This window comes from Lolium perenne, chromosome 4, assembly GCF_019359855.2.
Source record: "Lolium perenne isolate Kyuss_39 chromosome 4, Kyuss_2.0, whole genome shotgun sequence".
NCBI classification, from domain to species: domain Eukaryota; kingdom Viridiplantae; phylum Streptophyta; class Magnoliopsida; order Poales; family Poaceae; genus Lolium; species Lolium perenne.
In genome coordinates this window covers 80,406,450-80,423,633 of record NC_067247.2, presented here as the reverse complement: position 1 = coordinate 80,423,633, position 17,184 = coordinate 80,406,450, and the positions used below count along the sequence as shown (strand labels likewise).

The 17,184-nt window shown below is 43.7% G+C and overlaps 1 protein-coding gene across 2 annotated transcripts; it reads left to right on the top strand.

The window, feature by feature from the left end:
* The first annotated feature begins 370 nt into the window (after window positions 1-370).
* Window positions 371-16,599, top strand: LOC127293094 (phosphatidylinositol transfer protein PDR17). Of its 2 annotated transcripts, XM_051322650.2 has the most exons (7): window positions 371-616; window positions 5,932-6,024; window positions 6,754-6,930; window positions 7,038-7,136; window positions 7,228-7,268; window positions 15,906-16,110; window positions 16,214-16,599. In XM_051322650.2, the coding sequence occupies exons 2-7, from the start codon at window positions 5,962-5,964 to the stop codon at window positions 16,442-16,444; spliced, it is 816 nt and encodes a 271-aa protein (XP_051178610.1). In that variant the 5' UTR covers window positions 371-616; window positions 5,932-5,961; the 3' UTR covers window positions 16,445-16,599. The 2 variants fall into 2 exon arrangements, with proteins under 2 accessions (XP_051178610.1, XP_051178611.1); XM_051322651.2 differs by lacking the exons at window positions 7,228-7,268; window positions 15,906-16,110.
* Window positions 16,600-17,184: the final 585 nt, after the last annotated feature.

The window sequence follows — 17,184 nt, the reverse complement described above, 5'->3', positions numbered from 1 at the left end:
ACAACTTCAAGCTGATCTCGTTGAGCATTTGTGGAGGATCAAAGGAAATACCGTGGCACCTTGATCTAGCATCTAGCCCTATTTATTATATTTGTTTACTTGTTTTATTTTTTGTTGTAATTTAATTTGAAAACAATCCTCGCAAACATTTTTATTCATATGCTATATTTGATAAATGTTTCTGTGTTAAAAGAATTATTTTAAATGTTTGGGGGCGGTGTTTGGTGGACGCAGCTGGGGAGCGACGTCCCACAAACACGACACGAATAAAACACGTCCCCAAACGCTCAATCCGGCGCGGTTTGGAGGACGCTTTAGGGACGCGGCTGGAGATGCTCTTAACAAGCCAAGCCAAGCACAAATTGACCCTCCATTCCTCCAACGTCGTGCCCCTCCAATCTCTCCTCGTCGCCAGTGCGGATTCCATTCCACTCAGTCTCTCTGGTGTTTATTCTTGCGCCCCCGGGAGTACGGGAGGAGAGAAGTGCGTTCCAACTCTCAAGTCTCAAGTCTCAACATCTATTTCTAGTTCTCTACTACTAACGCCAGCTAGAGCCGGACAAGTTCTTGGTCTGCTGCTTCGTTTCCTGGCTTTCTCGCGTGGTCGCGTATCCTGGTATGCTCTTTTTTCCCATTGATTGGCAGGTACTGCGATTGAATCTTGTCTTGTATACTCATCTTCCGATGATTCTCTCTGAAACCATGAATAACCTGAAATCCTTCAGATCTTCCTGTTAGAAACCAGTTTTTTATTTCCTTTTCGTGCTGTGAATCTAAATATGCGCAGCAATGTAGCATCAACCGAAGAGCTGTAGCGATTCCTAAATCTTTATAGCTATTTTCTTATGAGCCCTTCTTCTTCTTCTTCTTCTTTCTGATTCATCCTGCGATAGGAGATCTAGGATTTCTGCCCATACGAGTAATCGAGATGATGAAGGCTAGCATGTTCAAACGTTCTCTTCAAAATCAACGTTGGAGAAACCTCACGCACATCTTCCTGCAATGTAGTTTGTAACACGGATCTTCCAATCTTATTTGGTGCCGTCGTACAACTTTTTTGCAAGGGACAACAAATCCCGACCTCACGGGAGGCCGATTCCACCTGGGCCAGATCCGCCGCCGCACATGCCGGTGGCTCGCGATCTGCCGACGACCCACTGCCCTTGCAGCTCGAGTCGAATGGCCATCAGTGTCAGTGAGCAGCTGGATCCGCGCACGAAACCAATAAGCGCGAACAGCTAGGTTCAGTCGCTGCCGCCGCACAACCAGAGCCCCATTACGGCATTACCAGCTCACAGCACTGGCTGGGGTCACCACCGCGCCAGCCGCCAGCCACCATCCCATGTCGCAGCGCCGACCTAAGCCTCCACGCCCACCCGACGCCGTCCGGGCTTTGGCAGATGGCGCCCTCCGACAGCGAACAAGGGAGGGCCATAGGATATTGACGGTGCTGGCGGCGGCATTGGAGAGCAAGGCGTGATCCCCCATCGTAAATCAGGGACGCCTCTTAAATTGATTTCAAAAAACCTTCCAAATCGAAATCCATTTTGAAATTAGATCCTGATTTGATTGTTTCGACGAGTTTTTTCTCAATTACATTGTTGCACTAGACTCCATTGTGTTTTTCGCTCGTTTCTACTGTACTTTCTATTCTACAACTTCCTACTCGTTTTTTTTGTTTTGCATCTCCCTAGTGTCCTGCATTTTTTTCTGCCATATTCTACACTATTTGTACCGTGTTTCTCTTTTGCATATATCCAAAGGTGGCCAAGCCCGCCTTAGCACGGCCCAACCTACCCTCCCCCTAAATGGACTAGGCATGACACGACCCATGGAGGCCCGTATATAAGAGGGTCGTGCTGTGTCGCCACGTGTGCCTTGGATGGCAGCTAGGCATGGCACAATTACTAAACATGACATCCCGTTTAGGCCTTTTAGTCTGTTTTTTTCTTTTTGGGGAAAAAAAGTTTAGAAAAAATAAACGAGCTGTGTCCTGTTGGCATGCGGGCTCCAGGTCGTGGCCAGTCACGGCACATGGTGGGCCGCATGCCGCACATGGCCCATTTATCGCTATGTTGGGCCGAGTCCATTAAGAGCCAATCACAAGTGCTAACGGGCTGGCCCATGAATATTTGACCCGTTTGCCAGGTTTGCATATATCTATAAATAACACCCCCCCCCCCCCCCCCCCCCTCATGAGAGGGAAATCCTATTCATCACCTGCGGGTGATGGGTACAAACCATCGCCCGCGTGGTGGTGAGTTTGGACCGCGGCCCATCAACAGGCAGGGAGCAGTAGGCCTCGGGTTTTTTCCGGTTTTTGTCGAGTTTTTTCTGGTTTTTCTTGGGTTTCGGTTTTCTTTCGATTTTTCTTTGATTTTCGATTTTTTATTTTTCTGTTTTTTCTTTTTTAACAAATTTAAAGTCGAGCAAAATTTTAAAGTTAAGCAAATTTTAAAGTAAGTAAATTTCAAATCTGAGCAAGTTTCGAATCTAGGCAATTTTTAAATTTAAGCAAATTTTGAATTTGGGCAAATTTGAAATCTAAGCAATTTTCGAATATGAGAAAATTTCAATTCTGAGCAAATTTCAAATCTAAAGAAATTTCGAATTTTGGAATTTTTGAAAGAACCGAACTAATGGGCCAGGCCAATTAACAGTTTATCCATCGCTAAGGGGTGATGGTTAGCACCTCCCCACACGAGGAGGCAAGATGGCTTCCATCCCAAAATCCCCAGGAAATTCCAATAAATTAGGGATGGATTGGTGTGGTTCCTCTAGGCCTAAGACGCCATAATACCGAACCATGAACGGACCTTTGAAAGAGAAGTGAGAGGAGCGGAGCTCCTCCCAACACCGTGAGCTGCGCCTCCTCTCGCCAAGGGTCAAGGGAGCACCGCCACACCCCTACTCTGAAGCGCCTCCACCTCCCTGGCCAGAGTCCGGTCCCCTCTCCCTACTTTTGCCCGCTGTTGCGCCGGGCCGCTGCTCAGTTCTGATCCTTGTTGTGCCGTGCGCTCCCCTTGTCCGGGTCCTGCAGCACTGCACCATGTCACGTTGCACCTTGAGGCGGGTTGCTCCCCATACTGGAGGGACGACACGACCGTAGCCGCGACGCACCTCGGCTCGATCCGCGCTGCAGACGGGCGACCATGCGCTATGTCCTTTGTCGGGCGCTATGATGCGATGGCTGTACGCTTTGTGCCAGTCCACTCACGCCACTTTCCTCTCTGGTTGGAGGGGTTGTCATGCCCCTGAACGATGCAAACTAGGATTGGCTACCTAAGCTACCAACGGATAGGCTACCTACACTCTGCCGTCAAAGGTCTATGTCAGGCTTTGCCGCACCGTCAGTCAATGCCCATCTGCCATTGATCGGTCCGCTCCTCCATGTGCCTTCGCTAATCCACATCCCTCCTTCCAAAGACATGCCGATCCACCTCCCTCCCTTCAGGATCAAGCCCATAGGTAGTTAGAGCATCTTTAACAGAGCCCGTAAAAGTCCCAAAATCGAAAAATAACCGCCAGTATACGGGTTCAGTTCGAAAATCGGCGCAGATCAGTTACTGTAAACGGGACAAAACCGAAAAAAAATTTACGGGCCGAGACTGAAACGAAACTCTGGCCCCTATTTGTAGGGGTCGAAAGGTCAAACTGAACGCTGAATTGTACTCCTAGTGGTGTTTTGGCGGGCTGAAACTTCAGCTCGAAACAGTGCACTTCCGCCGGAGGACTACCGGAATAGAACCAAAATTCGACAAAATTATGCCGGAGATCAACCAAATTCTGCCGGTGTTGGGCGGGGCGGGGCAGACGAGGCCGGCGGAAGCGGCGCGGTCGAGGTGGCGCAAGCGGGGCTGGGGCGGCCGGAGGTGGCGCGGCGAGGGCGAAGCGGCGCGGCCGAGAGCGGCGGGCCACGCGGAACTGGGAGAGGCGGCCATGCGGCCCGGCGCGGGCGTGGCGTGGCAGCACTCGCAGGGCCGGGGCTGGGGCGTGCCGGGGCGGCCGGGGCTGGGGTGTGCCGGGGCGGGCGGGGCGGGCCTGGGAGATGCGGCGGGGCGGTGCCGGGGCGGGCCTGGGCGAGGCGGAGCGCGGCCGGCGCTGGGCGGGGCTGGGCGGGGTGGCCGGGGCGGGGCAGAGCTGCGCGGGCTCGTGTGATGTTTCAAGAAGATAAAGGAAGAAGAAGATGTGGTGGAAAAAGAAGGTGGGCCCAGTGGCATATTTTAGAATATGCCTTTTTGCAGTTTTAGTTTTCGGGCTCTGATCTGCGCCGCAACTTTTTCAACCCGTGAACACAAGTTCAGTGGCCTGAACTCACGTTTTACAGTTTGCACGTTTACGGGCTCTGTTAGAGATGCTCTTACGTACCCTCCATTCGGAGTCGTGTCATTCAGCATCCCTCTCAAAGGAAGCCCTTGCGGCATCTCCCCCACTCCAAGATCCATGTCCTTCTCTTGCATAAGATGGAGCACATCAAGAGCTACTCACGTGGGACTTGGAAGTTGTAAAGTCGGGTAGGTCAGGAAGGAGCGCTCCGACTAACATTTCATGTGTCACTCGGAGGGTTCCACATCCCAGCCCTATATACCTCCCCTCTACTGTGTGGCGATTTGTGTTGCCAGCAATAGGCGAGGCGCTATGTTGAGCCCAACAGAACATTTTTGTACCCCTGTGCACGACGGGAAGCCTGCCTGAATAATCTTTCCGCGTTGGACACTCTCCGCGACAAAGTTGGGGAGGCAGCACCACTTTCGTCCATTGAGATCAGCTTAAAATATGCCTTGTAGGATTTTTGTGGCCCTCGTGATCATGTCGATCTTGCCGCCGTTTCCTTTGTGGCTACCCATGATCTAGAGGTCGTTGTGAGGTCTATGACTAGAGAGAAACAAATGAGAATGACACACACACGCACACACACATGTGTATATATATAGAGAGAGAAAGAGATTACATGATAAAGGGAAGGCCATTTCTTGGCAGCGTAGGTGCCTTGAACGATATGGAGGTGGAGGCGGTGCCATCCATTTTGTTGGTACCAACGGGAAAGGAGGTGGAGGCTATTACCTGAATCTGAGGTTGAGGCGATGCCCTCCATGGATCTGGTGGCGGCAGCCATCACCTAGTTGCAGGGAACCAAGAACTTGTTGGTGGTAGTTTGAGGTGCTAAACAAGGAGACAAAGAGGTATGTGGAGTGAATTAGGAGCGGTCCGTGGACGTGGAGACAATCAGGAGATGGGGGAAGGGCTTAGGTTTGAGTAGGGTTGGGAGGCGTTTATATACCTCTATGTTGAGGTATGTTTTTTTGGGCTAGATTAATTTGACGGGATAAAAAATGTAGCTGCAACAATTTGAATTTACAGCTCAAAAGGACCTAAATTAGAGCATGTCAGTGGTGGCACGGACAATGGTTGATAAGACTGTCTTATCTTAATTTCGCCACGTAATCTAGATATAAATAAAACATGATGCACAATAGGTTTATAAGATCTCTTTACTAAAAGAAGGCAAACCTTTTTTTCAACGTTCTCTCTCCTCCACATCATCATTTATCCTACGTAGCACTCCTAAGATATTACCATTATACACCCCCTAAGTCCGTTAGGGATAAGACAAAACCCCTAATGGTCCAAAATTTGGCCCCATCTGTGACGATTTTTCTGTCGAAACCACATCGTACGATCCTATGATTCCATAACCAGTCACTATTCATAGGTTTTCCTGCTGGTCAGTGGAGATGGTTCAGGGTCAGGAAAGGGTGTTTTCCAGATAATGCATGTTTGTTAATTGACTTTCATTCCATATTTTGTTGTTTTTAATAGATATTTCATAAACTTCTAAAATTGAATTGTACTTGAACATTTGAAGTAGGATTGCACAAGGGCTTAACATGGTTACCAAATTTTACTCAAAAACTTTATTATCAATGTAAGGGCTGACCATCACTGAGAGTTGACGAAAACATGTTCTGGAGAAAGAACACCCCGCATTTTAATTTGGATGATGCTGAGCAGAGACAAGCAAAGGTATTGGAAAAAAGGACATGGCTTTTAGTCTCTAATTGTTATGTTGATTTTTCCTCTAAGAGAAACTAACAATGTCCTATATGCATTTTAAAACAAATGAAATTTGGTGAAACTGTAAGTGGCCTGAAAGGTTGTGGAATATTAAAACAAGAAAAAGAGATATGCAGTTTATCTCTTATATATGGGAACATATATCCTACTAGCAGTTGTAGGATATATACTATATCTTTATACGAGCCAAACAGTTTATTCTCAGTTCTTTTGTTACGAATGTTGTGACTTTACCTTCTCCAGAATTTCTTTTTAGCATGATAACAAATCAGTTTTATACATTGACAACTCTAATTACTAACATATGTGCACTTCTTTAAATATATAATTCGTGAATCTAGCTGTATAATCTACTTTAAATACTTCCTTCGAAGAATGGTCATGTCTTACCTTCTATCAATAATGATCATTTGACAAAATGTCTTTTCCCAAGCATAAGGAGCTCTCCTGTGACCCTTTTTAGGATTTTCACTTTACTAGAAGTTCCTAAGCAATCAGTACTTACTGCTTGTCGCGTCCAGCTCAAAAATAGAAAATACTACCAATTGCCCCAGAAAACTGAAAACTTCAGTTCATCCTTTATCTGAATAAATTATACAAGGTTGACATATACTTATTTTTCTATCTTTTTTACTTCAATATGTAAACTATCTTCTCATCAATTCGTCCTGTGTGCAGATCAATGAACTGAGAGCCGCACTTGGTCCTTTGTCTGCCCGTGGAGAGAAGTACTGCAATGAATCATGCTTGATAAGATACCTAGAAGCTCGCAACTGGAATGTTGACAGGTCTAGAAAGATGCTGGAAGAAAGTCTCAAATGGAGGTTAGCTAAGAGGCCTGAGGATGTTCGCTGGGTAATTTTTTGCTCTCATTGTCCTTGATTGCTTTTCTTAAGTGATGTTTGTTTATAAACCTTGTCAAGTGGCTAAACGTTCCATTATTGGTTTCTACTTCATTTCAGCCTGACGTTTCTGTTGAAGCAGAAACAGGTAAGTTGTACAGGGCAAATTTCACTGATAGAGAGGGTAAAACCGTGGTTGTAATGAGACCTGCAAAGAAGGTTAGCTCCTTTCATTTTTGGAGCTGCTAGTCTCTAGCCAACTTAACCCAGAACTAGAAGTCACCTGCACAATGTTTTAATACAATTTCAGAATACTTCGTCTCACGAAGGACAGTTGCAGTATCTTATATACTAGATGACCCGTTGCGCTATCGCGCAAATGGAAAAAATCAAAGCAACATTTAAGCTATAAGTTTTATCTTATTTTAGTATTAAAAATTACCTTGAAATTTAACAGCTTTGGTATAATTGTAGAAACACCATTCCATCGAGGTGCTGCATTAAGATATGACAATTTCAACGCCAAGGAAAAAAAGCAAAATAGTAGCTCATATAACTATTTTCCAAGGAAAGTTCGAGGACCTTAATATTGAAGTTCTAACACAATCGCATAGTGCAGCAAGCGCGACCAGTCATTTTCAAACCGCCACCAAGCATGCATGAAGCTAAAAACAAAATAAAAACAAAAAAAGTCTTGCATAGAGCATACACTGCATATACGTCAAGCGACGTAGCATGGATCTCTACATAGGTAGTTAGGAGTAGTTTGTAGCACTATATTTCAGAACATCGACGATAGGGAACCGAGGTGCTCCGTACAAAAATATCGCCAAGGCTCACTTAGCGAATCGATCTTACAACTACAATAATACAATTTCATTGATCGATCGGTCAGATGACCAGATTGGGTTTAACACCCTTGATGCCCCAAACATGTCAGTGTTATCCGCAGCAAATAAACGATGGAGCTCATGTACTTCGCCTGCAAAACAGTTTAACTCGGTGTTGAGCAATAAATATATAACAAATTACTCCACATAAGCACTTTACCATGCATCAGGCCTTGTATTTTATTTAAGCGCCTAAACCAGATAACGACAGACCAAAGTCATCAAGAAAAAGACCAGAAGATTTAAATCATTAAATCATTGCTCTCAGAACATATTATTATAGATAAAAACATAAGCTTGTACCCTTCTGAAGATGTTACCACAGATAAAAAGACAAGGGTCTACCCTTATCTAGTAATGTTACCGCAGAAAAAAAACATAGGCAGATATTTCTAACCTCGTACCAACTTTGAAAGCCTAGTGGCTCTTCGAATTAAGTTCAATGCTCATACCTATGAAGTAGGAACAATGCACCCAGCCACCTCTGGGATTTTTTCTTGTCAACTGCAACGCTTGATTGCTTCACAGCCCTGCTCCGCAGCTGCAATTACATTCTCCGTTACGACATGTCCAACAAATAAACCTTTGACTGGCCAAGACTCACCCACCTTCTATCGTCTGGTGGAGCCGGAGATTCAACAGCTGACTCTGCACCAACAACTGCAGATTCGCGAAATACATCTCTTGGCAGCTGATCTGATCCTCGTTGCCATGAACGAGAGGCACCGAATCATCCAAAACATACCCTGCACTTCCCAGGTAACACAACACAGTTGAAGCTCTCAGATGATTTCACAAAAAATTATTCTCGTTGTCCATTTTCCTAAAGAAAAAAACAAGAAAGGAAGCAAAGCACATGCACATCACACAGGCTTGGATAGAGGCAGGGGCTGGGAGAAAGCTCACCTTGGCGTCTTTACATCAGCTGTGCTTATCGTCGTTCGATGAGAACTGTCTCTAAAGCTATGCTTGTGGTCTTAATGCTGTCGCCTGCCAGGCTGCTGCACTGCACGCTTTGGTCATCGTCACCCTGCATCACTCGAGCTGGCTTAGCGCTCGGTTTCACACAGGATTCAGGCTTGCAGCCAGTGTTCGAATTATTTTGAATGAACAACACTACTCTGTGGGAAACAAATAAAGTACAGAAGCAAACCCCATCTTAGTTTACAATACCTAAACAATTAAAGGAAGTCTAACAAGAGACAGAACAAATAGAGCAGATCATGAGAAAAATAGAAGGGCTAGTAGACTACCTTAGTTTACAATACCTAAAAAATTCAAGGAAGTGTAACAAGAGACATAATAAACAGAGCAGATCATGAGAAAAATAGGAGGGCTAGTAGTAGACTATGCACGGACCGAAGATGTCAACCATTAAATGTATCGAAAACAACCAGATAGAAGTTACTTTGAGAATCCCAGCAATCTGCCTCCGGTAACAACACTAAAAAGCATATCTTCACAACCCCTAGGTATAAATCTACCGTAATTAAATGTAAGCAATTCACCAAGCACTTTTAAGTATACAACAAAAGTGAACATTTAGTTCGATCACTCCAAAATTAAATCAAACACTGGGCTCCGAATTATAAACAATGTACATACATCCAGAGAAAATTAATAGATAATAAACTTGCTAGAGCTACAAATACAATTAGGCATAGAAGGGCAAGGAAAAGGAATTAGTCCTCACCTCAACCACGAGGAATTGAAGCAACATCACCTAAAGGATATAGGAGTCATATAGAGAAAAAAATGCACAAGAGGAAGTTTTTTCAATAAAATTTAATGGAAAAAAAGAAAACATTCGAAGCAACTCTAGGTGATCATTTGCTTTTTCACTTATTTTCCTTCCCACATGAGACCCAAAATATATACACCTACCAAGTTATGCAAATTACTTTGCAATAGCAGATGCAATATATTCTGCCTAAGCTTGTTTCTTCTAAAGGTTGCCTATAAAGAAGTCTTTAACAACTGGTAATCATGCCTTCCAGATGCTAAATGTGATGAACACATTTGAACAACTAAACTGGGGTAAAAAAACCATTAAGGTTCTTACTTTCTTAGGAAATGGCTACACAATCAATAAAGATCCTTGTAATTTCAAGCTAAGCTTGTCACCATTGATAATAAAGTTCTTAGATCACAACATGCCTTTAAATATATCAATATAACAGAGACTTACAGAAGCAAACCCCATCTTAGTTTACAATACCTAAACAATTAAAGGAAGTCTAACAAGAGACAGAACAAATAGAGCAGATCATGAGAAAAATAGAAGGGCTAGTAGACTATCTTAGTTTACAATACCTAAAAAATTCAAGGAAGTGTAACAAGAGACATAATAAACGAGAGCAGATCATGAGAAAAATAGGAGGGCTAGTAGTAGACTATGCACGAACCGAAGATGTCAACCATTAAATGTATTGAAAACAACCAGATAGAAGTTACTTTGAGAATCCCGCAATCTTCCTCTGGTAACAACACTAAAAAGCATATCTTCACAACCCCTAGGTATAAATCTACCATAATTAAATGTAAGCAATTCACCAAGCACTTTTAAGTATACAACAAAAGTGAACATTTAGTTCGATCACTCCAAAACTAAATCAAACACTGAGCTCCGAATTATAAACAATGTACATACATACAAAGAAAATTAATAGATAATAAACTTGCTAGAGCTACAAAGACAATTAGGCATAGAAGGGCAAGGAAAAGGAATTAGTCCTCACCTCAACCACGAGGAACTGAAGCAACATCACCTAAAGGATATAATAGTCATATAGAGAAAAAATGCAAATTTGAAGAGGAAGTTTTTCAATAAAATTTAATGGAAAAAAGAAAACATTCAGAAGCAACTCTAGGTGATCATTTGCTTTTTTCACTTATTTTCCTTCCCACATGAGACCCAAAATATATACACCTATCAAGTTATGCAAATTACTTTGCAATAGCGGATGCAATATATTCTGCCTAAGCTTGTTTCTTCTAAAGGTTGCATATAAAGAAGTCTTTAACAATGGTAATCATGCCTTCCAGGATGCTAAATGTGATGAACACATTTGAACAACTAAATGGGTAAAAAACCATTAAGGTTCTTAGTTTCTTAGGAAATGGCTACACAATCAATAAAGATCCTTGTAATTTCAAGCTAAGCTTGTCACCATTGATAATCAAGTTCTTAGATCACAAGATGCCTTTAAATATATCAATATAACAGAGACTTCATTTCCCCCTTTTCCACTTTAGTGAAAGAAAGAAGAATAAACAAAGTAGAACAAGCTAAATGCGAGAAACAAATGTAAAATAAAAGAATCTTTGACACTCTTTCGGTAGCTTGCTTGTAGCGTGTTACCTTTGTCACTCTTCTGGACCAGTAGCTTAGAAACAATGAGATATCTTGTGAAAAATAGAAATGATGAAACTGGTCTTGGTTTATTTTTCAATAGTATACACTATCTATAGAATAAAAAACCAACAAATTTGTTCAAAGATTCCTTTAACTTGTTCGAATATTCCTTTAACTTTTTTACTTTGGTTATACAATATGGATGAGCACCGAGATATACATTACAAAAATTAGTAGGAGATTAAAAGCAGTGAAGATATTCATGCCCATGCCCAAAGGTATCGTAAACCGAATTGTTACAATAATACCTTGGTTTCACACATACCCTTGAGCTTTCCCTCGAGACTCCTCCCCAAAGTTGTTAGAAGATCGGTACTCATTATCGGAGAAAACCATCCATTTTACGCACATCTGAATCTACAACCATATACATTGCTTGCAACCTCTGCTCATAGGTGGTTGCCTTCTCAAGTCTCACGGTCGGATCACCAACAAAAATATCGAATTGGGACACGGAAGGCCATTCCTGTCAACTCTCCGTTAAGGATCAAGCACCTTGCCAAAGACAGTGAAAGGTCAACCAGTTAAAACAAAATCTATGTAAGAGAAAACAAACCGGTGAGAACTACAATGCAAGAAGCATGCCATTCCGCCGATTATACTATCTACACAATAAAAGAAAAGGCAAGCTGGATTATACTAACCTTTGCAGCTCCAAAGTCTTTGGGAATGATGTTGAAGCTAGCAGCCCTTCCACCTCTCCAGGACTTGCTTGAGGGACCATAAACGATCTTTTGGGTAGCTGCAATAATTAAAATTCAGTCACATCGGACTAACCGAGAGAAAGATAAAAAAAGTGTTCGCTCAACCTAAAACCGATCAAATGCTTCTTGGCCATGGCATGAACGGTGGGCATCAAACCCTCAATGAACAAGTGGGCATCAAACCCTCAACGAACAATCGAGAGTAGGAGGAGGCGAGGAAGAGGAATTGTCGCTCGGGAGGTCCCTGCTGCTGCCATTGCCGTGTCCGGCCGTCATTGCCGATTGCTCCCTGCGGCCACCCCTTACGTGTCCAGTCGGCACCATGGCTGGGTCGCCCGCCACCGCCACCGTGGCTCTACAACATTAAACTGAAATCGAAATTCTGTTTTGAGAAGGTTTTAGGATGGCACCGGTATCATATTTCTCACATGGAAAAACACCTACATGTATTCAATTCTAATGATCAATACTAAACTGAGTAGTTCATTTATACTCGTATGTGTAACCAACATATTATGTAACCAATTGGTTGACACATCATTGTATCACCAATATAAACAAGTGTAGGATTTATTAATGATTTCATGAGATGAATAAAATACATACTTGTGAAGGGGAGATGAATCTTAACCTGAGATTGAATAAAGAAAATAGGATGAGCTCACCTTGGATCTGCAATAGCACATTTTGGAATAACCAGTTTCTTCCTCAATCATGCAATTACCCGAACAAAAACACTTCCAGATCATTGGTGAGCAACCTTAACCAAAGCTCCTACAAATAGGGGAATACAGATTTCAGGAGAAGATGACACCAATAACGATCGAGATATTTTTGTCGCGATGAACAAAAGATGCAACGGAATATTAGGTCAGATCCTTCAAGAAATGTAAGAGAGCCATGATGCCATTATGCCTTGCTTGGGAAACATTTTTCCTCCAAAAAATGAATACCTAAGGATACATGCCATGATGCCTCAGCGGAGAAAGTGATAAAGAACAGAAATACACTATTAAGAAAATCCCATGACACTCTTAGTACGAGCAATACGCGACGAATTAGTAGTGTAACATTATGTATTGTTTAGCTGCAACCAACATGAATTAATTCTAAAAGACAGAACAATCGATAGAATGAGAGTAGTACAATATCTGAACAATCTAAGAATAGCAAAAACCATTGTTAGTTGTTGCCACTGCCACTAAAAATCTGGGATGGAGCATTATTTAGCAGATCACATACTCAAATGGGTTAACTGCATATACACGAATATATAAAAGTTTTCTTAAAGCAAAAACATATTGCTCACACCGCATCTCTCTTATCATCTTTGAGACAATAAATCTGAGTTAGAGGTATTGTGGTGGAATGGATATAACATATTTAAAAAATCCGAAAAACTCACAATTGAACAAACACCTACATGTATTCAATTCAAATGATCAATACTAAACCTGAGTAGTTCATTTATACTCTGTATGTGTAACCAACATATTATGTAACCAATTGGTTGACACATCATTGTATCACCAATATAAACAAGTGTAGGATTTATTAATGATTTCATGAGATGAATAAAATACATACTTGTGAAGGGGAGATGAATCTTAACCTGAGATTGAAGAAAGAAAATAGGATGAGCTCACCTTGGATCTGCAATAGCACATTTTGGAATAACCAGTTTCTTCCTCAATCATGCAATTACCCAGAACAAAAACACTTCCAGATCATTGGTGAGCAACCTTAACCAAAGCTCCTACAAATAGGGGAATACAGATTTCAGGAGAAGATGACACCAATAACGATCAGATATTTACATCGCGGTGAACAAAAGATGCAACGGAATATTAGGTCAGATCCTTCAAAAAATGTAAGAGCCATGATGCATGATGCCTTGCTTGGGAAACATTTTTCCTCCAAAAAAAATAGTACCTAAGGATACATGCCATGATGCCTCAACGGAGAAAGTGATAAAGAAAAAGTGATAAAGAACAGAAATACACAATTAAGAAAATCCCATGACACTCTTAGTACAGAGCAATACATTATGAATTAGTAGTGTAACATTATGTATTGTTTAGCTGCAACCAACATGAATTAATTCTGAAAGACAAAACAATCTGATAGAATGAGAGTAGTACAATATCTGAACAATCTAAGAACAGCAGAAACCATTGTTAGTTGTTGCCACTGCCACTAAAAATCTGGGATGGAGCATTATTTAGCAGATCACATACTCATATGGGTTAACTGCATATACACGAATATATAAAAGTTTTCTTAAAGCAAAATAATATTGTTCACACCGCATCTCTCTTATCATCTTTGAGACAATAAATCTGAGTTAAGAGGTATTGTGGTAATGGATATAACATATTTCAAAAAATCCGAAAAACTCACAATTGAACAAATTAATACATTCTGAACTGGGACTACAAACGAAGAGTACAAAGCAGATTATAAAATTTTAATAAGCCATCACGGCTATTGAATATTTAAGTAGGGATTGGTAGAGCATCCTTCCCTTCTACTAAACAAACTGATTTCTGTTTAGTTAAGGCTAAAGGTGAAATGCGAGGCACCAAATCCTTTTTTTTTGTAGCGCACACATCTGCTTGCAACCATATGAAATCGAAACAAACTTCAATGAGAAACACCCAATAAAAAGGAACTGCTATGAGACGGAAAAAAAAATCAGAAATCTTCAACTCACCGTACTTTGCCCCTTCCATGCTAGTGGGCGCCTGGGAACTGGGATCATGGTCAGCGACAACCTTTTTGCTTTTGAGCGGAGTCATCCACCCATTGCAAATGCGGCCGGCAGCATCGTCAACCGCGGCCGGCTGCCCTGCACTCCCACCCCCAAAAACCTGAGGAAGGAGAGAAGTCAGACCATGGAGGCAAATCGAGATGAGGCCATTGTAGCTTCAGTTCCCGACGTCGGCCAGGCGCGCCTCCACCTTCGTGTCCGCCGCGGACAGCACCGCCGCCGCTGCCGCTCCCTCGACCTCAACCTACTGCTGCTTTACGCGACCTCGGGTGCTGCCGCCACAATCCTCGTCCCCCTCCTCCGGACGAGGACGGCCGCTCCTCCGAACAGGCCGGCGGCCAACCAATTCGAGGAGAGGCGGGATTGGGGAAAAGAGAGGAGACGCGGGGATTGGGCGTCCCCGCGATCTAGGTTTTCACTGCCCCACACGGGCAGGAGAGGATGGTGACGCCCCGCCACCAAACCCAACCCCTCTGCCTCGCTGAGCCGCCATCATTGGAGCCCTCGCTCTGCAACCGTGCGGTGCGAACGGGGACAGAGAGGCGCCGCCTTGACCGGAGAGCTCGAGCCACGGGGTCGTGGACGACTTTCTCAAAGCGGCGCGCCGCTGCCCGCCCACGTCGCCTTCTCCGGCCTGCCACCTCGTCCATCCCCGTCCGGCTCCATTGCTGGGAGAGGCGGCGTGCCACCATTGGGAGGAGGAGAGAGGTCGTCGTCGGGGAGGAGAAACGGGATTGGGGAGGAACCTGAAGAAGATGCGCCGCGCAGGAGGCCGACGGCGAGGGTCCAGCGACGGACTCCCTAGGGCAGAGGCGAGGGTTGGGCGGCGGCCGTTTGGTGGCTCTGAGGTTGGAGGCGTGCACATGGGAGCGGGAGAGGGTGAGGAGAAGAGGGATGGAGATTGGGAAGGGAGGAGCGAGGCCAGATTGGTTTGCCCCTGTTCGATCTAGATTCTCTCACCTCTGGTAGACACGCGACTTGGCGACACAGAGCATACAACACCGCTGCCTCTGTTCGTCGGTCCCACACGCACCTGGCCCCAGCTGTCATTGATCCGTTTGGAGAAGAAACTGGTGACAAAAAAGCGACAACATCCAATGGCTGAGGTGAAAAGCGGGAGTGAATCGCTGGCATCCAACGGCCAACAAACGTTTACCCCTCTCAGAGCCCTTGCATGCCCGAGTAGTCTAGGGACATTTATAGGAGAAATACCTTGGAGAATGCAATGCTCAGCCTGCCTGAACATCAAGAAAAAGTTGTGTGGCTGGTAGACTTCACAGGATGGACACGTGCCCATGCAAACCCCATAAAGACTTCCAGCGAATGTATAAGCGTAGTACAAAACCATTACCCAGAGAGGCTTTCAATTGCATTTATGCTCAATGCACCCAAAGTATTTGAGCTTTCTTTTAAGGTGCAGTCTTTGAACATCACCCCTTTCATTAACATTGTATATTGTTGATACGAACAAAATCTCTATTGCTTGTTTTCCATCTTAAACATTTCAATTCTTTCAGGTTCTCAAAGTATTCATTGACCAGAAATCAGTCCAGAAACTCAATTTTGTGTACAAGGAGAACGAGGAGAGCATGAAGATGATATACAATCACATTGATCCAGAAGTCCTTCCCGTAGAGTTCGGTGGGAAGAACAATGTGGTGTACAACCATGAGGATTACTCTAAGTTGATGACAAAAGATGACATTAAAACAGCAAGCTTCTGGGCAACAGATGTCGATATGTCATGAACGGGCACTCTGTCGCAGTCGTCTATGGTTGCTGCTAAAGTAAGTTAGAGGAGCATCGATCAGCCATGTCACCAGTTATTGCTGAAGTGCAGTGACCCAGCAGTGTTGCAAGCCGTTGATACAAAAAGTATGGAACACATTTTCACAAATATTAAGTCCTTGTAGTACACTAGAAACATTGTGGGTCCAAGTATTACACACTTAATATTACAAGCTAAAAGTGTACAAATACTTTAAAATCCTCCTCGGTCGGGCAAATCAAAACTTACTCTAGCAATTCCTACTACTAGTGGAATGACTAAACTAAGTACCGTACGAGCTCAGTAGCTTATTTTTTTAAACATAAGGCTCGAAAGCCCGACTTTGAATTTACAAAGCCATCAACCGGCCAGGCGTACAACGGTAGCAACAACAGATAAGAAAAAACAGCGAAATGCTGGGGTCACTAGCTTACGATACACCAAAAGGAGCAACAAAGAAGAAGAGAAACAAGCTACAAAACACTAGCTAACTAGGCAGAGAGCTTGATTCCGTTGAAAGCGTTGTCTTCTGTTGCAAGGGCACGGCGCCGAGAACTGCCCCGAACTAACAGATCTCCCATGCTTAAGCAAAGCGCACCCATGACCGTCAGAGCGTGGTTATCTTCCTGTCTCGAGATACTAAAGAGGGAGGGCTTGATGGAGACGCCTCCAAGGAGGAGAGCGGCGCCCAAGGGCGTCGCCGTCACCCGCACCGGCCGA